We start from the raw sequence: 26,351 nt of genomic DNA on the forward strand, positions 1-26,351 counted from the left end.
GCATTGACCTTCTTCCATCTCCCTCTTGTGTTTGGATGTTGATCATCTTTGTCCAAACTGGATTTGTCTCAATAACTCTTCTCCTCTGTTTCATGGTTTCCAGGTTCATCAGGACAAGTCACAGTGACTCAGACTTCTGGATCCACATCTGTAGTTCCAGGACAAAGAGTTGAAATCAGTTGTAAAGTTAGTCCTGGTACTGGCTACTGTTTCCAGTGGTACAGTCAGAAAACAGGAGAAGCTCCTAAACTCCTCATTTCCTGCTCTACAACCCGTCAGTCTGGAGTTTCAGATCGTTTCAGTGGAAGAAAATCAGGGAACACGGACTTCACTCTGACCATCAGTGGAGTCCAGACTGAAGATGCAGCAGTTTATTACTGTCAGAGTGCTCATAGCATCAACAGTCAAGCTGTGTTCACACAGTGAAAAGTGGTCGTACAAAAACCTCCCTCAGTCAGACTGAACAGAAACTGAACTGACTGCTGCAGCTGGAAGCTACTGATACAGTTCACTGAACACACACACACACACACACACACACACACACACACACACACACACACACACACTTATTTTTAAAGCTTCTTATATCTGTCAACAATCACAGATGGCATAATTTCATCTACTTAAATATATTATACAACATTAAACTTAATGCAAAGTACAACAACATCATAATTATAAAACTCCTGACTGAGGAAACAGCCTCAGTTTAATTTACACAATGATAAATGATCTGATGATACAGAGAAATGTTATCAGATTTATATTTTTATAGTTTAATTATTTCATCATAGACGTTAGTTCAGATCCAGAACCACATTAAGACCGTTCAGTTTGCTTCTCTTTTCAGCAGCTGTTGAACAATGTCACCTCCCTTGTGTTTGGAAAAACCTGTCACAGTTGTAGTAAAGTGGACCCAAGTGAAAACAGGAGAGTTCAGTGATGTAATAATAAAATTTGATGAAGTGATGTAATGTGAGTAACCCCACCAGGAGCAGACAACGAACCAGACTAGTCGACCTCACAGAGTCCAGACAAACAGTCTCAACTCTGAGAAGTGGAGCTCTGAGGACAAAGTGAAAGAGAAGAAACAAGGAGGAGCTGGAATAAAACCATAAAGAAGTAGTGATAAGATCATCTGACAGAGAGTTTGTATCACGTTCTTGATGAGCTGGAGCAGAGCAGGTGAGGGAGTGGGAGGAGCAAAACAAAACCAGGTGGAAATGAAGGGAAGACAGAACAAAGGGAGTCAGAGAGAGAGAGAGGACAGACTGAGGACTGGACAGAGACACATGTTACAGCAGGTTTAAAATGTACAGTTTCTGTTTTACAACACATTAATATGTATTTAATAATTTAGTTTTTATAATATGTTGGTGATAGAAGAAGTTAGATCACTTTTCACCAACCATTTAAATCCCATCATGATTCCAGGTCCTGTAGTTAAAACTCAAGTTAATCTAAAGAACCTTTGACCTTGTTCATACTGGATCAGAGCTATTTAAACAATATCAGAACCAAACTAATGATTTCCAAAATTTCTGACTCTTCACGTGTCACAAACATCATTCAGGTATTTTCCATCCTCAGCCTCAGCATCCACTCACATTTTCACATCTTTACTTGGTGAAATCTCATGTTTGAAAATACTTGAACTTGTCAAACCTGCATCACTCTTGATGTCTCTAATAACTAGTCCTGTGTCCTGTCTCATTAACCCTTCACCTCTGTTTCATGTTTTCCAGGTTCATCAGGGGAAAAAGTCCTGACCCAGTCTCCTGGATCTGAATCAGTTTCTTCAGGACAGTCTGTCTCTATCACATGGAAAGTTTGTCCAGATACAACTTACTGTTTCAGCTGGTTCCTTCAGAAACCTGGAGAAAACACTTTATTTACTGTGAAACAAGCTTCAGTGTGTAATAAACAGCTGTAAAATGAAATGTAGAATTTATCACAGAGGAAAGTTACAAAGACATCTCAGTCCTAAAAATGAAACCACGTGGAAACTGAATCTTTAATGTCTTCAACTTTAAAAACATCAACAACACAACAAACTAAGTAAAATGTAAATATGTAAAAGAGACAAAGTGCTGAGTTTAGACTGAGCACAGGAGAAGAAGAAAACCAGTGACAGAGTCACAGTGTACCAGGTGCTGACTGGAAACACTGGTCCTGGGTGGTCTCACAGAGTCCAGCTTCCTCCAGCGGCCTGCAGGGAGCCTCAGGGTGCTGCTCCAGTCACTCACACATTGTTTCACTTCCCTTTTCATGCAAATCAGAACAACGTCAATCATCAGTTTAGCTGCTCTGTGACTCTGAAACAAACAAACTTGTGTTTGTGATTTAGTTTTAATTAAAATGAAAAGTGAAAAAAGTAACAGGAGCTTAAATATTTAGAATTTATTATTTCACTTTACTTTATTATTGTGTGCTGTTAATTATTGATCTAATATATAGTGTGAAGAAAAAAAATCAAACTGGTTCAAAGTTAGCAAAATTGTGTAAAATATGTTATGTATGTTATGTAAAATTTCTATTTAATATTCTTAAATAACTGAATCCTCCATTAAACATCATCATCACCATCATCATGGTATTGATCCAAGTCCCTGTTGGAGTGGGTCAGAACATTTCCATAGAGCCACTTTGCATCAGCAGCACCATGCTCCAGTGCTCTGGGAGAGTTTATAGTCCTGAGACTTGAACCCTGGATGACTGACAGCTGTCCTTCATGACAACAGAAGACACAGAAATCCTCCTCATCCAAAACATGACTCTGATCTCCGTCCTCATCTGGACTCTCCTCTGCTGCTGCTTCACAGGTAAAGTCCAGAGAATCCAACTCCTCTCCTCTATCAACATGTGTCCCTCTGAAATGAAGCCCACAAAACCATGATGCTGCTGCTTTATGTTGTTGTCTCTGTATCCTCAGAGTCCAGAGGTCAGGTCACAGTGACTCAGTCTGGAGCAGTGAGAACCGTTGTGGGAGAAAACATCAACATTCAATGTACAACTAGTGAGGATGTAGTAGCTGGAGATGCTTTAGCCTGGTATCAACAGAAAGATGGAGAAACTCCTAAACTCCTCATTTACAATGCTAACACTCTAGAATCAGGGATTCCAGATCGTTTTTCAGGCAGTGGATCAAACTCTGACTTCACTCTGACCATCAGTGGAGTCCAGACTGAAGATGCAGCAGTTTATTACTGTCAGAGTTATCATTACATCAACAGTCAGTATTCGTTCACACAGTGAAAAGTGGTCGTACAAAAACCTCCCTCAGTCAGACTGAACAGAAACTGAACTGACTGCTGCAGCTGGAAGCTACTGATACAGTTCACTGAGGACACACACACACACACACACACACATTTTTAGAACTTCTGTCAACATCAGTTCATCTACTTAAATATATTATACAATACAATTACAACAACATCATTATAAAATCAATTATAAAACTCCTGACTGAGGAAACAGCCTCAGTCCAGTTTACACAATGATAAATGATCTGATGATACAGAGAAAGGTTATCATATGTGTATATTTATAGCTTAATAATTTCATTATAGACGTTAGTTCAGATGCAGGGTGTCTGCCCCCAGAACCTGAACTGGGAGCTGGTTCCACATGAGAGGGGCTTGATAGCTAAAGGCTCTGCCTCCCATTCTACATTTGGAAACTCGGGGAACCACAAGTAAACCTGCAGTCTGAGAACGGAGAGTTCTGCTTGGAAGATATGGAACTATGAGTTCTTTAAGATAAGATGGAGCCTGATTATTAAGTGATTTATAAGTGAGGAGAAGAATTTTAAATTCAATTCTGGATTTTACAGGGAGCCAATAGAGAGAAGCTAACGTAGGAGAAATATGATCTCTCTTACTAAGTCCAGTTAGAACTCTGGCTGCAGCATTTTGGATTAACTGGAGGCTTTTTAATGAGTTATTGGGACATCCTATTAATAATGAATTACAATAGTCCAGTCTGGAAGTAACAAATGCATGGACTAGTTTTTGAAAAAACATCCCCATAGCATTCTGCTGCCATAACGATGCTTATCAGGTGTCACAGTGTTGGGGTCAGACTCCATAAATAGACATGACTCAAAAGACAGGATGAGTTAAGAGGGTTTATTACAAAAGATAATAAAAAAATTCATGTGAGGAGGTCCGGTGATGACACAGCGGAAGAGAGGTGACTTCGGATGTGATTGGAGGTCTAGGAGAGGACATAGGGTTAGTCAGAGTAACACAGTAGAATGCCGATTGATAAAGAGTAGATGACCTATGAGTGAGAGCAGCGAGGTGAACTGGGAAGTGAGGAGATGGCGAGATGATCCGGGAGTGGTGTAGGTGAAAGGTGAATCACCAATAGCCAAGACGGCCGGTGCAGTAAGAGTGCCACGTCAACACAGAAACACCAACAATTCAATATCCATGATCCAACTCTCAGCGAAAAGACAGGGTCAGTCAGGGGTCATACACAGAAAAGGCTGATCCAACAGGTGATAGGTAGGACGGATCTAAGAGCAGAGTAGAGGTGATGGACCGAGGTCCAAACAGAGACGGAGTAGGGTAAAGGACTGGAAGGAGGAACAGGTCCAGTACAGATAGGAAGGGAAACAAATCAGGTTAGAACACACTCACAGAACCAGGGGTTTTTCCTCTCCACTGTTGTCTAAAGCTGCTCGAATGGGATTGTTGAGTTTTCTGTATCATTTTTTGTATAATTATTCTCTGTAAGGTCTTAAACCTTAAACACTGTAAAGTGACTTGAGATAACTACTGTTGTGAATTGATGCTATACGAATAAAACTGAATTGAATTGTACCAGAGCTTCAGGCAGAGAAAGATCCAGGTGATCCAGAATGTGGTTCCTATCCTGGGAAGGCAGAATGAGGAAGAGCACAGCTCAGGTAAGATATAACTCACGGTACTGGAGGTTTAGGAAGAGGCAGGTCAAGTTTGGGGGGAGGTAGGGTTCATATCAGATAAGCAGTCCGAAGATAAAGGCTGGATAGTCTTGCTCTCAAATCAATGTGAGACTATCTGGCAAACAGAAGACTGACAGACCTGCTAATAAAAGGACAGGAGAGACACAGGTGCAGACAATGTTCAATCAACAGGTCACCTGACAGAGGAGGGAGAGAAAACAAGGAACAGGCCAAACCAAGAAATCAGGGGCAGAGAGGCAGGAGGAGCTGGAATCATGACAACAGGATTCACCAGAGATCAAGTTTGAGTGTCATAGCAAAGTCTGTAAAGACTAATGTATTTGTAATTCTTTTGTTTTTTAAATTTTTAATTAATTTGAAAATATTTCTAACGAACCTCTTTGAGAGTATATGAAGTGTTTTAAGATTTTTGAGGAAAACAATAAATTTAATCTATTTTGAAATAAGACTTCTAATTATAAGAACTTGAGATGAATGATCTAGTTAAAACTATTTGTACATATACATATACTGTCAGTACTAAAACAAATACAGGAACATGTTTTCACAAACGTGAGACTCAAAGTCAATAAATACATAGAAACTGAACAATCATTGTGACCTTGGAAACATCAGCTGACTAAACTGTTTCTCCACAGAGTTCATCCTCTTCTTGTTGAGGAGTTTTCAGATGGAGTCAGCCGGTTCTCACTGAATGGTGAATGTTCAAATTCACATTCCTCTGAGTATTTCTGGGAGTTCTTCTTCACAGTGGTCTGAACATTGAAATATTAACTGGGTCAAACTCTGTCTGCTGAAAATGATCATGTTGTTTGATCAGAAGCTTCAAAGCAGCTGCTGATGTGTTGCTGACAGCTCCAGTTGACTGACTGTGTGTGTTTGCATATGTGTCCTGCCTCTCTGCTCCCAGCTGTTAAGAGACCAGTGTTGATCAGTGTCTGTCCAGGTCTTTCAGAGACACTGACACAGCGGCAGCACAGTGATGATGTCTCTGACTCTACTGCTGGCCACCCTGGGGCTCCTTGTTCAGGGTGAGACTCTCTTGTGAAAACTGGGCTTCAGGATGGAACCAGGTTCACCACAATGATGTTCTGCTATGATGGAGAACCAGTGGAACCAGCAGCATTGACCTTCTTCCATCTCTTCCTACTATGATCTCTTCTGTTTGGATGTTGATCATCTTTGTCCAAACTGGATTTGTCTCAATAACCTTTCTCCTCTGTTTCATGGTTTCCAGGTTCATCAGGACAAGTCACAGTGACTCAGACTTCTGGATCCACATCTGTAGTTCCAGGACAAAGAGTTGAAATCAGTTGTAAAGTTAGTCCTGGTACTAGCTACTGTTTCCAGTGGTACAGTCAGAAACCAGGAGAAGCTCCTAAACTCCTCATTTCCTGCTCTACAACCCGTCAGTCTGGAGTTTCAGATCGTTTCAGTGGAAGAAAATCAGGGAACACGGACTTCACTCTGACCATCAGTGGAGTCCAGACTGAAGATGCAGCAGTTTATTACTGTCAGAGTTTTCATAGCATCAACAGTCAGTATGTGTTGACACAGTGAAAAGTGGTCGTACAAAAACCTCCCTCAGTCAGACTGAACAGAAACTGAACTGACTGCTGCAGCTGGAAGCTACTGATACAGTTCACTGAGGACACACACACACACACACACACACACACACACTTATTTTTAAAGCTTCTTATATCTGTCAACAATCACAGATGGCATAATTTCATCTACTTAAATATATTATACAACATTAAACTTAATGCAAAGTACAACAACATCATAATTATAAAACTCCTGACTGAGGAAACAGCCTCAGTTTAATTTACACAATGATAAATGATCTGATGATACAGAGAAATGTTATCAGATGTATATTTTTATAGTTTAATTATTTCATTATAGACGTTAGTTCAGATCCAGAACCACATTAAGACCGTTCAGTTTGCTTTTCTTTTCAGCAGCTGTTGAACAATGTCACCTCCCTTGTGTTTGGAAAAACCTGTCACAGTTGTAGTAAAGTGGACCCAAGTGAAAACAGGAGAGTTCACTGATGTAATAATAAAATGTGATGAAGTGATGTAATGTGAGTAACCCCACCAGGAGCAGACAAAGAACCAGACTAGTCGACCTCACAGAGTCCAGACAAACAGTCTCAACTCTGAGAAGTGGAGCTCTGAGGACAAAGTGAAAGAGAAGAAACAAGGAGGAGCTGGAATAAAACCATAAAGAAGTAGTGATAAGATCATCTGACAGAGAGTTTGTATCACGTTCTTGATGAGCTGGAGCAGAGCAGGTGAGGGAGTGGGCGGAGCAAAACAAAACCAGGTGGAAATGAAGGGAAGACAGAACAAAGGGAGTCAGAGAGAGAGAGAGGACAGACTGAGGACTGGACAGAGACACATGTTACAGCAGGTTTAAAATGTACAGTTTCTGTTTTACAACACATTAATATGTATTTAATAATTTAGTTTTTAAAATATGTTGGTGATGAAAGAAGTTAGATCACTTTTCACCAACCATTTAAATCCCATCATGATTCTAGGTCCTGTAGTTGAAACTCAAGTTAATCTAAAGAACCTTTGACCTTGTTCATACTGGATCAGAGCTATTTAAACAATATCAGAACCAAACTAATGATTTCCAAAATTTCTGACTCTTCACGTGTCACAAACATCGTTCAGGTATTTTCCATCCTCAGCCTCAGCATCCACTCACATTTTCACATCTTTACTTGGTGAAATCTCATGTATGAAAATACTTGAACTTGTCAAACCTGCATCACTCTTGTTGTCTCTAATAACTTGTCCTGTGTCCTGTCTCATTAACCCTTCACCTCTGTTTCATGTTTTCCAGGTTCATCAGGGGAAAAAGTCCTGACTCAGTCTCCTGGATCTGAATCAGTTTCTTCAGGACAGTCTGTCTCTATCACATGGAAAGTTTGTCCAAATACAACTTACTGTTTCAGCTGGTTCCTTCAGAAACCTGGAGAAAACACTTTATTTACTGTGAAACAAGCTTCAGTGTGTAATAAACAGCTGTAAAATGAAATGGACAATTTATCACAGAGGAAAGTTACAAAGACATCTCAGTCCTAAAAATGAAACCACGTGGAAACTGAATCTTTAATGTCTTCAACTTTAAAAACATCAACAACACAACAAACTAAGTAAAATGTAAATATGTAAAAGAGACAAAGTGCTGAGTTTAGACTGAGCACAGGAGAAGAAGAAAACCAGTGACAGAGTCACAGTGTACCAGGTGCTGACTGGAAACACTGGTCCTGGGTGGTCTCACAGAGTCCAGCTTCCTCCACCGGCCTGCAGGGAGCCTCAGGGTGCTGCTCCAGTCACTCACACGTTGTTTCACTTCCCTTTTCATGCAAATCAGAACAACGTCAATCATCAGTTTAGCTGCTCTGTGACTCTGAAACAAACAAACTTGTGTTCGTGATTTAGTTTTAATTAAAATGAAAAGTGAAAAAAGTAACAGGAGCTTAAATATTTAGAATTTATTATTTCACTTTACTTTATTATTGTGTGCTGTTAATTATTGATCTAATATATAGTGTGAAGAAAAAAAATCAAACTGGTTCAAAGTTAGCAAAATTGTGTAAAATATGTTTCTAAAAATTTCTATTTAATATTCTCAAATAACTGAATCCTCCATTAAACATCATCATGACCATCATCATGGTATTGATCCAAGTCCCTGTTGGAGTGGGTCAGAACATTTCCATAGAGCCACTTTGCATCAGCAGCACCATGCTCCAGTGCTCTGGGAGAGTTTATAGTCCTGAGACTTGAACCCTGGATGACTGACAGCTGTCCTTCATGACAACAGAAGACACAGAAATCCTCCTCATCCAAAACATGACTCTGATCTCCGTCCTCATCTGGACTCTCCTCTGCTGCTGCTTCACAGGTAAAGTCCAGAGAATCCAACTCCTCTCCTCTATCAACATGTGTCCCTCTGAAATGAAGCCCACAAAACCATGATGCTGCTGCTTTATGTTGTTGTCTCTGTATCCTCAGAGTCCAGAGGTCAGGTCACAGTGACTCAGCCTGGAGCAGTGAGAACTGATCTGGGAGGAACCGTCAACATCAGATGTAAAACCAGTCCTGCAGTACACTATGATGGTTCTGACTACTTATTAGCCTGGTACCAACAGAAAGATGGAGAAACGCCTAAACTCCTCATTTACTGGGCTAACAATCGACAATCAGGGATTCCAGGTCGTTTTTCAGGCAGTGGATCAAACTCTGACTTCACTCTGACCATCAGTGGAGTCCAGACTGAAGATGCAGCAGTTTATTACTGTCAGAGTTATCATGAAATCAACAGTCAGTGGGTGTTCACACAGTGAAAAGTGGTCGTACAAAAACCTCCCTCAGTCAGACTGAACAGAAACTGAACTGACTGCTGCAGCTGGAAGCTACTGATACAGTTCACTGAGGACACACACACACACACACACACACACACACACACACACACACACACACACACACACACACACACACACACACAGAGTCATGTCTCACTTAGCATATGAGGACTCACAGACTTAATTCATTCTCTGTCCCGTTACCAAAACCATCACAACTAACTTCCTCAAATCAACCCATAACATGATCTTTACCACAAAATTGCTCTTTAAACCTGTGAAGTTCAGTTAAAATGTTGAATTTAATTAGTTATATTCTGCATTTCACTGATGAATCAAAACTCTTTTCCTTCTTAAACTTATTTCACCAGAACGTGGCTCATTCAGCAAATACAAATAAAGTAAAATAAAAGTAAGACTACTCTTATATATAATTCATACTAAATAGTAAAGTATCTACATGTACTGAATACAGAGCTTTTCCACTTTATCTGTACCCAAAGAGTTTCACAGTGTTTCTTCTTCTTCACCTACTCACACTGATGAAGGTAGAGCTGCTGTTCAAAGTGGAGTAACTTGGTGTTCAGTGTTCAATATGTGGTGCTCGGAGGAGCCGGGGTTTGAACTGCTGACTCCAATGTTGGTGTTAAACTGCTGAAACAGATCTTGCAGGTAAATCAAGGATCACAGGGTGATTCAAGTAAATAATTACACATTTTTCAGTCTATGGGACCAGTTGACTCTTTGTATGTTGGAAAATCTAATGTGGCTGACTCATGTTGATTAAAGACACTGAAAACAAAGAGAACATTGGACACATGCAGCAGATTTTCTTTGAAACATTATATGGACGTGATTTCACTGATGAACTGGTCTTTGTTGATGACACCTGTTGTCACAGCTTTGATTTAGTTTGTTGCTGAACTGCTGCTCTCTCTCATTTAAAGACATGTAGGGTTCAAATCTTACATCAAACTCATGTTGTCACTTTATGCTGATGATATCATGCTGTTTTTATTCTCCTGAGATGATCGATTCCAACTTTGTAGATTTATTCTGATGTTGTTTTTAATTTCTAGGAACAGATCAAATCCTTCTGATCCAAGTTATTTTGGTCCAAACATGTGAAATGTTGTAAAGTTTAATCAATGCATAAATCTGTAATTATATAAAAAACATGTGATGTTTTAAATAATAAACATAGAAACTGTGACTTTGGTGAAATCTTTATTCAAATATTTCAAATGATCAACAATAAATCCAGAAACCTGGAGCGAGCAAGAGAAAGAGAGAACATGTGATGGACAGTCAGAAAATGAAACAGAAGAGACGCTGTTGTAGAGAGCAGAGTAAAACCAGGAGTCCCAGTGAGTCAGCTCAGGACTGGGAACACTGGTCTCTCCTCAGAGACTCTGTGACTGGACTCTGGGAGCCCTGGGAAGCCTCACAGGTCACAGAGTTCACCTTGGTCCACTGGTCTGCAGGGATCCTCAGGGTGCTGCTCCAGCTGTAGCGTCCGTCCTTCCCCAGCACCCCGGGACTCTTGGTCTGCTCCAAGCTGCTGCTGCTGCTGCTGCCGTCCACCTTCCAGGACAGAGTCCAGTCTGAGGGGAAGCCCTTGTTGGCCAGACACGTGAGCGTGACCTTATCCTTCTTCTGATCCAGCTCCTTACTGGAGGGGGGCAGCACCGTCAGGGTGGGACGAGCATCACCTACAGTAGGAGACACCAATCAGCTTAGAGGACATAGAGCACTCAGCTGTCCATCAAACAGCAGATACTTGGACACCTTTACTGTGTGACAGTTGATTTTCTCCTTGAAGGAGTTTCTGTCAGATGGTTTTTCTGCTCCACCAGTCACTGACTCACACATTGTTTCACTTCCTGTAAGAAACCTCTCATGGAAATCAGACAGTCACACAGTTTGACCTTAAAACAACATGAGGTAAAAAAAAAGTAACTGTTAAAATAATCAAACATCTTAAATGTTCATGTCTTTAAAATATTCAGAGGAAAATGAAGAAATACAGAAAATTCACTGATGATCATCAAATGTTTTTCAGCAAGTTACAAAATGTTTAAACAGTCTGATATAATAAAGGATCATTTCCACATAAATATCTTCACTCTGCTCAGTTTTAACTGAGGAAATTGAATTTCAATTAATTCTAAGTCATCACTGTGTCAGGAAACAAGAACTAACGGTGAGAAACAAAGTTTGTCTCTTTGATGGAAGAAGACAAATTAGTAACAGGAGTAATAAATAAATAACTAAAATATAAAATTTTATTTACAGGAAATGTCAGAATCTGAATTTAAGATCTTACTTTAAGATCATAATTAGAATTAGTGCAGAAACTTACTTCCAACATCCAGTCTGGTTCCTCCACCAAAAGTCCACCACAGTGAAACAAACTGGTTGAGTCGTCGTACAAAAACCTCTGACTGTAGAGAGACACGGCTCTCTGACTCTGACAAACTGAACTAAACCTACAAACCTTCAACATTCAGTCTTACTCTTAAATTTAGAAATAATCATTTATCCACTGTCCTGATACTTGATGTACTAACTATTAGTCTATTTTCAGATTTCTCAAGCTAAAACAAATCTTTTCTTTTAAAGACTTTTAGCAAAACTTTGAATTTAACATAGAAACTCCACAGTTTTTATTTTGGTAAGTTTAATGTAAAGGAACTCAAAAGAAAATCAAAGAAACAAAAAAGAAATGTTATATATTTGACTTACTTCCAACATCCAGACTGGTTCCTCCACCGAACGTGAGCCACAGTGAAACAAAGTCAGTGAGTCGTCGTACAAAAACCTCTGACTGTAGAGAGACACGGCTCTCTGACTCTGAAACAAACAAACTCAACTAAAACTGTCTCAGTGTTAAAAACACAAACTGTAAAATTAAGAGTATTTAAGAAATAAACACACTGCTCGAAGAAATTAAAAAAACACTTTAAAAACACATAAAATCTTAGTGAGTATGAATTATAAAATATTCTTGTTGGATTTCTATACTGATATGAACTGGGTGATTTTAAAAATAAGATGTCACATTATTTATTAAAAATAAAAATGATTCAGCAGTTTTGTCCATTGTACTGAAACTTCATTCCAGCAACTCAAAATGGTACTCTGTACTTTGTTTGGCCCCCACATGCTTGTATACACACCTGACAACTTTAGGACATCACTGAGCTCCAGGACAGTCTGAGGTGGATTCAAATGGACAGAAACATAAAGTCCTAGAGGTGTTTTATTGGATTTAGGTCAGGTGAGTGTGGGGGTCAGTCAATGGGATCAAGTCCTTTGTCCTCCAGGAACCGCCAGCATACTCTCACCACATAAGGCCGAGAATTGTTGTCATCAGAAGGAACCCAACACCCACTGGACCAGTGTAGGGTCTGACAGTGGGTCCAAGGATTTCATCCTGATACCTAATGGCACTCAGGGTACTGTTGTCTAGCCTGTAGAAGTCTGCCGTCTCTCCATTGACATGCCTCCCCAGACCATCACTGACCCACCACCAAACAGGTCATGGAACAGGCAGCATATTGTTCTCCACGGCTTCTCAAGATCTTTCATGTCTGTCACATGTGTTCAGATTGAACCTGCTCTCATCTGTAAAGTAAAGGGGTCCAGTGACGGACCTGCCAATTCTAGTGTTCAGTGGTTCTATGGTCTGTTTCTGATTGTTTGGTTGGAGATATTCACACCAGTGGCCTGCTGGAGGTCAGATTTGTAGAGATGATGTCATGTTCTTAACACAACAGAAGCAGATACTGTTCCTGTCGATGGGTTAAGAACCTTCTACAACCCTGTCCAGCTCTCCTGGAATCTTCTCTGTGTCTGTTCAACCTCTGGAGGGTCCAACTATCACCTCATGCTAACAGTAGTGACACTGACCGTAGCCAAATGCAAACATAATGAGAAATAGAAATATAATGAAGAGGAAAAAAGTGTCACTGGCTTCTATCTGTAAAACTGCCAAAAATTCTTCACACTCAGCGACCTCTCTTTCAACATTTCAAAAACTGCTGAAAACAAAATCTCCTTTTACACTCTTATACCTGCACCTCATGTAACAGAAACACTTCTTTGACTTAGATTTTTTTGACTTGTTCCTCAGTTGTAAGTTGCTTTGGATAAAAGTGTCTGATAAATGACTAATGTAAACGGAAATGTAAATTTAAGCCATTTCTGTTTTGGGGGTTGTCTCAGTGTTGCTATTCTAGTTCACCTGTTGTTAAGTTCACTAACACCACATCAGCTGACACTAATTAACAACCTTTTCTGCTACTTAACTAGACAGATCTATATCTCAGGAGTTGAACTGACTTGATGCTAAACTCTGAATAGAAAGTGTTGTTTAAAATTTTAGGAGTGTATTTGGTGCAAATGTATTATATTTTTAATATGTCTTGAATCGGGGTTTGTATGCAAATGTAAAAATTAAGTCTAAAGAAATAAAATAAACCTAAATTAAAATATCTGAATAATATGACTCAATATACATTTGTACAGTAATATACATTTTAATTTATAAACATCATCATCATCATCATCATCATCATGGTATTGATCCAAGTTCCTGTTGCAGTGGGTCAGAGCATTTCCATAGAGCCACTTTGCATCAGCAGCACCATGCTCCAGTGCTCTGGGAGAGTTTATAGTCCTGAGACTTGAACCCTGGATGACTGACAGCTGTCCTTCATGACAACAGAAGACACAGAAATCCTCCTCATCCAAAACATGACTCTGATCTCCGTCCTCATCTGGACTCTCCTCTGCTGCTGCTTCACAGGTAAAGTCCAGAGAATCCAACTCCTCTCCTCTATCAACATGTGTCCCTCTGAAATGAAGCCCACAAAACCATGATGCTGCTGCTTTATGTTGTTGTCTCTGTATCCTCAGAGTCCAGAGGTCAGGTCACAGTGACTCAGCCTGGAGCAGTGAGAACTGATCTGGGAGGAACCGTCAGCATCAAATGTAAAACCAGTCAGAATGTGCATGGTGGGAACTATTTAGCCTGGTACCAACAGAAAGATGGAGAATCTCCTAAACTCCTCATTTACTATACTAGCAGCAGAGCATCAGGGATTCCAGATCGTTTTTCAGGCAGTGGATCAAACTCTGACTTCACTCTGACCATCAGTGGAGTCCAGACTGAAGATGCAGCAGTTTATTACTGTCAGAGTTATCACAGCGGTGGTGTGTTGACACAGTGAAAAGTGGTCGTACAAAAACCTCCCTCAGTCAGACTGAACAGAAACTGAACTGACTGCTGCAGCTGGAAGCTACTGATACAGTTCACTGAGGACACACACACACACACACACAGTCTCACACACACACACACACACAGTCTCACACACACACACACACTTAAAATTTAAATTTAAAGAAACACAAAACAAAAAATATATATTTTTAAAGTGGAAGAACTTTTTTTTAAAGTTTTACACTGACAAAAAGTACAGTGCAACAAAAAAAAAAAAAGAACTCCCACATTTCAATATTCAGGATTCAAAAAACTTTATTAATCCCAGAGACTTTTTTGACTTTTTACAGTTGCTCTGATCTCAGACAGAAAGAAAAGGTTCCACAAATTAAAAAGATCCTCACTGAGAAAAATACAGAATCAGAAGCAGATAAATACAGAAAACTCAGTATATACACAGAATATGTGAGAAGGATCAAAATGGGTCAATAATTAGTCCAGGGTGGAATGACATCAGATATATCTCAAGAAATGGTCAGTTCCCCCTCCCCTTACAGATGATTTGTACAGTTTGATGGCCACAGGTAGAAAGGATCTCCTGCTGTTCTCTGTAGAACACTTGATGTTGATCAGTCTCTCGCTGAACCTGCTCCTCTGTCCAACACACTGTGCAGTGGGTTGGAGGGATTGTCCAGGATTGAGAGGAGTTTGGACAGCATCCTCCTCTCAACTACAACTTGTAGAGGGTCCAGCTCCACCCTTAGAACAGAGCCAGACCTCCTGATCAGTTTGTTCATTCTGTTAGTTTCTGAAACCTTCATGCTGTGGCCCCAGCAGACCACAGCATAGAAGATGACACTGGAACCACAGACTAATAAAACATCTGCAGCATGGTGCTACAGTCGTTGAAGCACCTGAGTTTCCTCAGAAAGTACATCAGGCTCTGAGTCTTTTGTACAATGCTGCTGAGTTCTTAGTCCAGTCTAGTTTGTTGTCCAAGTACACTCCCAGGTATTTGTACTTAGATATGATTTGCTAGAAAATGAACAAATCCAACTGAACAACATGTAAACTGGTTGGTGAGAACACATGCACTGAAACAGTCATAGTCTCATATTGGTGACTTATGAGAATTGATCATCTACATGTATGATGAACCAGGCCTGTTCTTAACCTGTGATGAGAAAATCTTACTCTGATCTGATTTAATCCTGAAACGACTTCAATATGGAATAAATCAGTTGTTGATGCTATAAAATAATCCACAGGTAAAAAAGTCAGAGACACAGAAACATCTTAGTGAAACTGGGAGTTTGGATCAAACTGGTCTTCAGTGTTTCACTTCTGTCTCTGAGCTCAGTAACCATGGCAACAGTCAGTCATCACTGCTGAACCATGACAACAGACAAGTTTCAGAACTAAAGATAAAAAGTAAGAAGGGACGTTTTGTTCCACTGATGTTAGTAATAAATAAACAACACATCAAATTTTTTTTTTATTTATTCTCTGGCAGTGACTTAAAGACAACAACGAAACCTTCATTCATTGATAAACATCATCATCATCATGGTATTGATCCAAGTCCCTGTTGGAGTGGGTCAGAACATTTCCATAGAGCCACTTTGCATCAGCAGCACCATGCTCCAGTGCTCTGGGAGAGTTTATAGTCCCGAGACTTGAACCCTGGATGACTGACAGCTGTCCTTCATGACAACAGAAGACACAGAAATCCTCCTCATCCAAAACATGACTCTGATCTCCGTCCTCATCTGGACTCTCCTCTGCTTCACTCAGGGTGAGGAAAATCATTTTTCTGTGAGCTGAGAATCATTTGGAGTGTAGCTGAGTTTCAGCTTCATCATCTCATGTCCAGTGTTTCTTCTCTCTCCTCAGGGTCTGTTGGACAAAATGTTGTCTTGACTCAGTCAGCAGCCAAATCAGTGCAGATCGGTCAAACTGTGACTATTAACTGTAAGGCCAGTAGAGAAGTAGCTCAATACTCTGGTTCACAATACTACCTGTACTGGTACCATCAGAAAACTGGAGAAACTCCTAAACTTCTGATCTACCTAACATCAGAAAGAAATTCAGGAATCTCCACCAGGTTCAGTGGAAGTGGAGCAGGGAATGGAGTTGACTTCACTCTGACCATCAGTGGAGTCCAGACTGAAGATGCAGCAGTTTATTACTGTCAGAGTTTTCATTACATCAACAGTCAGAGTGTGTTCACACAGTGAAAAGTGGTCGTACAAAAACCTCCCTCAGTCAGACTGAACAGAAACTGAACTGACTGCTGCAGCTGGAAGCTACTGATACAGTTCACTGAGGACACACACACACAAACACACACACACACAGGATTTGTGAAGATACATCTTTTCTAGAATTATGAATTTCTACATAAATAAAACTATGAGAATAGAACATAGATCAAAACAAATCTAAATGAGACATGTCACTGTGTTTTAATATACATGGAAACATGAAGCTTTTTTCTTCAACAATTCTTTAATCTGAAACACCGGTTTCTCCCCCATAAGTATTTTTACAGTGATGCTGTTAGAAAAACTACAATATTTAACATTATGGTTTCCTGTTAAATTATCAACAATATCAAAGCAACTGGTTGAATAACTTTTTCTATAACTCATAGAAACTGAGAGTAAAAATAAGAATCATTTATAAATAAAGATTTTGGAAGAAAAGACAAGATACAGTCAGTGAGATATGACCTTTGACCTCTGCCTCATAGTGGTTTACAGGAATTTCTACTTTATCCAGACAAAATAAAATATGAAGACAAAGATCAACATTTAAACAAACAGGATTAAAAATGGTCCAAGTTAAATGTAGTATGTCCTTCACAGAAAATACTACAAAATACACAAAATACTTCCAGAAAACTTCATCCTAAATATCTGAACTTACTTTATATAAATCAAATCTAATAATACAAATCCAGAGATAAATGTGACGTGTGTCATAAACAGTTTTCATCTGAGTTAAGACAGTGAACTATCAGGTAAATTCAATAATACTTTCACAGTTATTAGATAAAAACACAAGAAATACTTCAAATCCAGTCAATTTGAAACATGAACTTTTAAACAGCAGCTGATGAAACATTTTCTCCACTAAAATGTTTCCAGCAGCTGTTTCTGAGCTTTCAGTCCTTTCTCCTGATCTTCTGACCATTCAATCCCCTACATGTCCATTTGGAATGAGATGAAATCCGTCTCTCAGCAGTGATGAGAAACCTGCTGATGTGTTGCTGACAGCTCCAGTTGACTGACTGTGTGTGTTTGCATATGTGTCCTGCCTCTCTGCTCCCAGCTGTTAAGAGACCAGTGTTGATCAGTGTCTGTCCAGGTCTTTCAGAGACACTGACACAGCGGCAGCACAGTGATGATGTCTCTGACTCTACTGCTGGCCACCCTGGGGCTCCTTGTTCAGGGTGAGACTCTCTTGTGAAAACTGGGCTTCAGGATGGAACCAGGTTCACCACAATGATGTTCTGCTATGATGGAGAACCAGTGGAACCAGCAGCATTGACCTTCTTCCGTCTCTTGTCCATGTTAAACTAATGATCCTCTTCTGTTTGGATGTTGATCATCTTTGTCCAAACTGGATTTGTCTCAATAACCCTTCTCCTCTGTTTCATGGTTTCCAGGTTCATCAGGAGACATCGTCCTGACTCAGACTCCTGGACAGTCTATAGTCCTAGGTCAGTCTGTGTCTATCAAATGTAAAACCAGTTCAAGTGTTAGTAGCTGGCTCCACTGGTACCTTCAGAAACCTGGAGAAGCTCCTAAACTCCTGATTTATAAAGCTACAACTCGTCAGTCTGGAATTTCAGATCGTTTCAGTGGAAGTGGATCTGGTTCTGACTTCACTTTGACCATCAGTAGAGTTCAGGCTGAAGATGCAGGAGTTTATTACTGTCAGCAGAGTCAAAGCTCGTTCACACAGTGAAACAACGTCGAAAAAAAACCTCCCTCAGCTGCAGAGGAACTGATCTGAATTAACAGCTGCTCCGAAACTGAAACACTGGACGGTTGAAAAATAACTTAAGGGCTATAAAATAATCTAAATCTTTTTTTACACAAAACATTTCACAGAATATTTTATAGATATTAAAATATAAATTATTTAAATATTGTTTGATAGTAGATCTTTATTTATTCCACTGTTCTCTCAGCGTCTTAGATTAAAGATTTATTGTGAATCGTATTAATTTCTTCAACATCACTGACAGATGTTTCCTCCTGACAGTCGTCTTCCCAAACATCCAGCTGTTCCTCTTCCATCCTCTCAAACTAACACCGTCCAGTCTTTTCAGTCCAAACACAACCTTCTCTCTGACATGTGACACATCATGGCTGCCTGGTTTTTACACAGCAGCTCCGATCTTGGAGCTTTAACAGGAAAAGTAGAACAATGTTCTTTGACTTTATGTTGTGATCAGAGTTTCTGTTGAATCAGAGAAAGTTTGTTCCAAGATTCAGGAAATCTCAGAAACTACAGAAAATATTCTTTTACAGTGAACAAAGACTCAGTAACATGTAGAAATGAAGTCACGTGAACATTTATGCAGATGATGTCTGACTTTATATTTCTGAACTTTGGATCGAACACAGTTATAATTTCCATGTGATGAACAACCTACAGAGGATTAATGTGCAGACTTCAGAGTGAAGGAGCAGAGGTTTCAGTCCATGTGGACTCTGAACTAGTTCCAATATGTAGAAAACCACTTCAAGTTGAACTGACTGATGTGTTGGAAATGTCACAATGAATCAAACACGTTCCCAATAACCACAAGAAAAGTTTGATCAAACTGTGTAAATCTCATACACAAAGTTTCAGAATCAAACAAAAACTACAACTGGAAACAGAATTTATTTGATGATCAGATTTTTATTGTCTGGAAACACTGAAATTATCAACATGACATAAAAACTGATGTGAAATAAATCAGAGAGAAAAAGAGAAAATGAAAAAGACTCAGAGTCAAAGAGTGAGAACAGGATCAGAGGAAAACCAGGAGCAGAGTCCCAGTGAGTCAGCTCAGGACTGGGAACACTGGTCTCTCCTCAGAGACTCTGTGACTGGACTCTGGGAGCCCTGGGAGGCCTCACAGGTCACAGAGTTCACCTTGGTCCACTGGTCTGCAGGGATCCTCAGGGTGCTGCTCCAGCTGTAGCGTCCGTCCTTCCCCAGCACCCCGGGACTCTTGGTCTGCTCCCAGCTGCTGCTGCTGCTGCCGTCCACCTTCCAGGACAGAGTCCAGTCTGAGGGGAAGCCCTTGTTGGCCAGACACGTGAGGGTGACCTTATCCTTCTTCTGATCCAGCTCCTTACTGGAGGGGGGCAGCACCGTCAGGGTGGGACGAGCATCACCTACAGTAGGAGACACCAATCAGCTTAGAGGACATAGAGCACTCAGCTGTCCATCAAACAGCAGATACTTGGACACCTTTACTGTGTGACAGTTGATTTTCTCCTTTAAGGAGTTTCTGTCAGATGGTTTTTCTGCTCCACCAGTCACTGACTCACACATTGTTTCACTTCCTGTAAGAAACCTCTCATGGAAATCAGCACAGAGACAAACATCACACAGTCCGAGCTGAAAAACTACACAGGTTCTAAAACTTTATCATCAACATGATCCAAAATCTTCAAGAATGAAGTAGAAACGTGAACAAATAGAGAGAATAAACTGACGACCATCAAAAGTTCTTCATCTGGATTTCAGTCATGATCCATCAAACTGTTCAAAGGATTTCTAACAACATCTGACACAATCAAAAGATCAGGAGTTTCTGTATCTGTGTTCAGTTTAATCTAAAACATCATCTTACACTTCTTACTGCGGTGGACATTTAAACATTAGTTTGACAAACATTAACAACATAATATTATAGTTTGATTATTTTGTAGAGAAACTGTTAAATTTCAGTTTTACAAGAAAATAAATGTTTAGTAAAACTTTTAAAAAGTTTGTTTCCATGAAGAGAACAAAAGTACAAATACTGAAAGTGTTTCAGGTCAGTAAAGATAAACTGGTCTCCTCTAAACATCCAAAGACTGAATTTAAAAGATTAATTTACAATATAGTTTTTAGTATTTGTACAGAAACTTACTTCCAACATCCAGTCTGGTTCCTCCACCAAAAGTCCACCACAGTAAAACAAACTGGTTGAGTCGTCGTACAAAAACCTCTGACTGTAGAGAGACACGGCTCTCTGACTCTGAAACAAACAAACTCAACTAAAACTGTCTCAGTGTTAAAAACACAGATGATACAAATGTTGATTATATCAGAGGAAATAAATACAAACAATCAACTATTTATTTAAACTATATTCTATAAAAATCAATGTAATGTGGTGAAAACAATGTTAATGTGAAAATAAAGAAGTAATTTCTTATAAAAATCTACAAAACATGAGTCATAACACATTTTTAATAAATCCAATAATAAACTGATTAATTATTGATAAACATCATCATCATCATGGTATTGATCCAAGTCCCTGTTGGAGTGGGTCAGAGCATTTCCATAGAGCCACTTTGCATCAGCAGCACCATGCTCCAGTGCTCTGGGAGAGTTTATAGTCCTGAGACTTGAACCCTGGATGACTGACAGCTGTCCTTCATGACAACAGAAGACACAGAAATCCTCCTCATCCAAAACATGACTCTGATCTCCGTCCTCATCTGGACTCTCCTCTGCTGCTGCTTCACAGGTAAAGTCCAGAGAATCCAACTCCTCTCCTCTATCAACATGTGTCCCTCTGAAATGAAGCCCACAAAACCATGATGCTGCTGCTTTATGTTGTTGTCTCTGTATCCTCAGAGTCCAGAGGTCAGGTCACAGTGACTCAGCCTGGAGCAGTGAGAACTGATCTGGGAGGAACCGTCAGCATCAGATGTAGAGTCAGTCAGGATGTTTATTATAGCTGGCCATACCACCTTTTAGCCTGGTACCAACAGAAAGATGGAGAATCTCCTAAACTCCTCATTTACTATGCTGCCACTCGACAATCAGGGATTCCAGGTCGTTTTTCAGGCAGTGGATCAAACTCTGACTTCACTCTGACCATCAGTGGAGTCCAGACTGAAGATGCAGCAGTTTATTACTGTCAGAGTTATCACAGCGGTGGTGTGTTCACACAGTGAAAAGTGGTCGTACAAAAACCTCCCTCAGTCAAACTGAACAGAAACTGAACTGACTGCTGCAGCTGGAAGCTACTGATACAGTTCACTGAACACACACACACACACACACACACACACACACACACACACACACACACACACACACACACACACACACACAAAATTAAACTTTAAGAAACACAAAAAGAAAACAATTTTTAAAATTTGTAAAAAATTTGTATAAAATGTTATATTAAGTTTTACACTGACACAAAGTTAAAAAGCACAGTGCAACAAAAAATTTGCAAACAACAAATAACGTTTCAAGATTAGTGGAGCACTTGATGTCGATCAGTCTTTGGTTGAACCTGCTCCTTTCAATTCAACACACTGTGTAGTTATTTGGAGGGATTGTCCGGGATTGACAGGAGTTTGAATAGCATCCTCCTCTCAGTTTGTTTGGTCTGTTAGTGTCTGACACCTTCATGTTGCTGCCCCAGCAGACCACAGAATAGAAGATGACACTGGAACCACAGACTCATAGAATCATCGAAGGACCTGAGTCTCCTCAGAAAGTAAATCTGGCTCTGAGCGTTTTTGTACAGTGCTGCTGAGTTCTTAGTGCAGTTTCCACATTTACACTTTGTTTCACTTGCTAACAAACATTATTCAAAACTGAAAATACTTTTTCAAAACTCTTCGCACAGTCTGATTTACAAATTTGCAGCTTTTTCCAGGTAAATCATTAGTTTATCATAGAATAAGATGTTTGCACTTATTGTCATAGTGGGCGGCCATCTGCCTCGACCGGTTGGGGTGAGTGGAAAGAGAAGAGAGAAAAGAACAGCAGGTAATAAAGACAACAACAAGCAGCAAGAACATTGGGCAGATGAACTGGATTCTGGAGATGTACAGCTCCAGGCCGAGGATACCTGCAGAAAAGTACAGAGAGAGGGAGACAGAGAGGAGGAAACACAACTAAAAGAGAGAGAAGACACAAAGTTAATGACATGAAATGGTGGCATTTGCATTGATACAGGAGAAAGGAGAGAGGAGAGGAGCTCAGTGTATCAGTAGAGGTCCCCCAGCAGATTAAGCTATATCAGCATAACTAAGAGATGGTTCAGAGTCACCTGATCCATCTCTAACTATAAGCTTTATAAAAAAGGAAAGTTTGAAGTCTAATCTTAAATGTGGAGAGGGTGTCTGCCTCCCGAACCTGAACTGGGAGCTGGTTCCACAGGAGAGGGGCTTGGTAGCTAAAGGCTCTGCCTCCCATTCTACATTTGGAAACTCTAGGAACCACAAGTAAACCTGCAGTCTGAGAACGGAGAGTTCTGCTTGGAAGAATTGGAACTATGAGGTCTTTAAGATAAGATGGAGCCTGATTATTAAGGGATTTATAAGTTAGGAGAAGAATTTTAAATTCAATTCTGGATTTAACAGGGAGCCAATGGAGAGAAGCTAACGTTGGAGAAATATGATCTCTCTTGCTAATTCCAGTCAGAACTCTGGCTGCAGCATTTTGGATTAACTGGAGGCTGTTTAATGAGTTATTGGGACAAACTATTAATAATGAATTACAATAGTCCAGTCTGGAAGTAACAAATGCATGGACTAGTTTTTCAGCATCACTTTGGGACAGGATGCTCCTGATTTTAACTTTAATGTTTCTTAGGTGAAAAAAGGCAGTTCTAGAGATTTCTTTTATGTATGAAGTGAAGGAGATATCCTGATCAAAGATAACTCCGAGGTTTCTTACAGTATTACTTGAGGCCAATACTAAGTCATCAAGGGTGAGAACATGATTAGACATAGTGTGTCTGAGATTTTTACGCCCAAACAGTATAACCTCTGTCTTGTCCGGATTTAGGAGAAGGAAATTGGAGGACATCCAGGTCTTTATGTCTTTTAAACGTGCTTGAAGTTTGACTAATTGATTAGTTTCTCCTGGTTTCATAGATAAGTATAGCTGGGTATCATCTGCATAACAATGGGAATTTATAGAGTGTTTCCTAATAATATTGCCTAAGGGTGACATACAGTATATAAAGTGAAAAGAATCGGTCCAAGCACAGATCCCGGTGGAACTCCATAGCTAACTTTGCTGTGCATGAAAGACTCATCATCAACATGTACAAACTGAAATCTGTCTGATAGATACGATTTAAACCACTCTAGTGCTGTTCCTTTGATCCCAATGAGATGTTCCAGTCTGTGTAATAAAATATGTATTTAATAAATTAGTTTTTAAAATATGTTGGTGATGGGAGAAATTAGATCACTTGTTTGTATTAGAAATTTTCACCACCCATAATTTTGACTCTTCACGTGTCACAAACAAACATCATTCAGGTATTTTCCTTCCTCAGCCTCAGCATCCACTCACAATTTCACAGCTTTACTTGGTGAAATCTCATGTTTAAAAACACTTAAACTTGTCAAATCTGCATCACTCTTGATGTCTCTAATAACTTGTCCTGTGTCCTGTCTCATTAACCCTTCACCTCTGTTTCATGTTTTACAGACTCATCAGGGGAAAAAGTCCTGACTCAGTCTCCTGGATCTGAATCAGTTTCTTCAGGACAGTCTGTCTCTATCACATGGAAAGTGTGTCCAGATACAAGTTACTGTTTCAGCTGGTTCCTTCAGAAACCTGGAGAAAACCCTTTATTTACTGTGAAACAAGCTTCAGTGTGTAATAAACAGCTTTAATATGAAATGGACAATTTATCCCCGAGAAAAGTTACAAAGACATCTCAGTCCTAAAAATGAAACCACGTGGAAACTGGATCTTTAATGTCTTCAACTTTAAAAACAACAACAGTTGAGACTGAGCACAGGAGAAGAAGAAAACCAGTAACAGAGTCACAGTGTACCAGGTGCTGACTGGAAACACTGGTCCTGGGTGGTGTCACAGAGTCCAGCTTCCTCCAGCGGCCTGCAGGGAGCCTCAGGGTGCTGCTCCAGTCACTCACACATTGTTTCACTTCCCTTTTCATGCAAATCAGAACAACGTCAATCATCAGTTTAGCTGCTCTGTGACTCTGAAACAAACAAACTTGTGTTTGTGATTTAGTTTTAGTTCAAATGAAAAGTGAAAAAGTGACAAGAGCTTAAATATTTAGGAATTTATTATTTCACTTTACTTTACTAGTGCGTGCATTTGTTTATTGATCTAATAAAAAAAAACTAAATCCTGTAAAATATGTTTCTAAACATTTCTATTTAATATTCTTAAATAACTGAATTCTTCATTAAAAAACATCATCATCAAGTCCCTGTTGGAGTGGGTCAGAGCATTTCCATAGAGCCACTTTGCATCAGCAGCACCATGCTCCAGTGCTCTGGGAGAGTTTATAGTCCTGAGACTTGAACCCTGGATGACTGACAGCTGTCCTTCATGACAACAGAAGACACAGAAATCCTCCTCATCCAAAACATGACTCTGATCTCCGTCCTCATCTGGACTCTCCTCTGCTTCACTCAGGGTGAGGAAAATCATTTTTCTGTGAGCTGAGAATCATTTGGAGTGTAGCTGAGTTTCAGCTTCATCATCTCATGTCCAGTGTTTCTTCTCTCTCCTCAGGGTCTGTTGGACAAAATGTTGTCTTGACTCAGTCAGCAGCCAAATCAGTGCCGATCGGTCAAACTGTGACTATTAACTGTAAGGCCAGTAGAGAAGTAGCTCAGTACTCTGGTTCACAATACTTCCTGTCCTGGTACCATCAGAAAACTGGAGAAGCTCCTAAACTTCTGATCTACCTAACATCAGAAAGAAATTCAGGAATCTCCTCCAGGTTCAGTGGAAGTGGAGCAGGGAATGGAGTTGACTTCACTCTGACCATCAGTGGAGTCCAGACTGAAGATGCAGCAGTTTATTACTGTCAGAGTGAACATTACATCAACAGTCAGCATGTGTTCACACAGTGAAAAGTGGTCGTACAAAAACCTCCCTCAGTCAGACTGAACAGAAACTGAACTGACTGCTGCAGCTGGAAGCTACTGATACAGTTCACTGAGGACACACACACACACACACACACACACACACTTTACAATTGAACTTTAAGAAACACAAAACAAAAAATATATATTTTTAAAGTGGAAGTAAATGTTTTTTAAGTTTTACACTGACAAAAAGCACAGTGCAACAAAAAATAATGAACTCCCACATTTCAAGATTCAGGTTTCAAAAAACTTTATTAATCCCAGAGAGAAATTATTTTGCCTTGTTACAGTTGTTCTCAACACAGACAGAAAAGGAAAAACAGATTAAAGAGATCTTCACAAACAAAAATACAGAATCAAAAGCAGATAAATACAGAAAACTCAGTATATACACAGAATATGTGAGATGGATGGGTCAAAATGGGTCAAAGATTTTAGTCCAGGGTGGAATGAGAGAATGACAACAGATAAATATCAAGAAATTATCAGTATTATCTCCGCTTACACAGGACAGATGAGTTGTACAGTTTGATGGCCACAGGTAGAAAGGATCTCCTGTTGTTCTCTGTACAACATTTGATGTCGATCAGTTTTTGGCTGAACCTGCTCCTCTGTCCAACACACTGTGCAGTGGGTTGGAGGAATTGTCCAGGATTAAGAGGA

General features: G+C 39.8%; 4 gene segments (V, D, J or C); 3 read left to right on the forward strand and 1 right to left on the reverse strand.

Annotated features, from left to right (window-relative positions):
* Positions 1 to 10,558: 10,558 nt before the first annotated feature.
* On the reverse strand, positions 10,559 to 12,104 carry LOC113153601. The segment is given in 3 exon segments: positions 10,559 to 11,062; positions 11,713 to 11,833; positions 12,096 to 12,104. Coding segments are annotated over 3 exon segments (465 nt in total).
* A 2,003-nt stretch (positions 12,105 to 14,107) lies between these two features.
* Positions 14,108 to 14,584, forward strand: LOC117152933. The segment is given in 2 exon segments: positions 14,108 to 14,160; positions 14,271 to 14,584. Coding segments are annotated over 2 exon segments (366 nt in total).
* A 3,258-nt stretch (positions 14,585 to 17,842) lies between these two features.
* Positions 17,843 to 18,549, forward strand: LOC113154053. The segment is given in 2 exon segments: positions 17,843 to 18,031; positions 18,248 to 18,549. Coding segments are annotated over 2 exon segments (351 nt in total).
* A 6,615-nt stretch (positions 18,550 to 25,164) lies between these two features.
* Positions 25,165 to 25,695, forward strand: LOC113154042. The segment is given in 2 exon segments: positions 25,165 to 25,228; positions 25,327 to 25,695. Coding segments are annotated over 2 exon segments (393 nt in total).
* The last annotated feature ends 656 nt before the right edge of the window (positions 25,696 to 26,351 follow it).

This window comes from Anabas testudineus, chromosome 11 (assembly GCF_900324465.2).
Source record: "Anabas testudineus chromosome 11, fAnaTes1.2, whole genome shotgun sequence".
Taxonomy (NCBI): domain Eukaryota; kingdom Metazoa; phylum Chordata; class Actinopteri; order Anabantiformes; family Anabantidae; genus Anabas; species Anabas testudineus.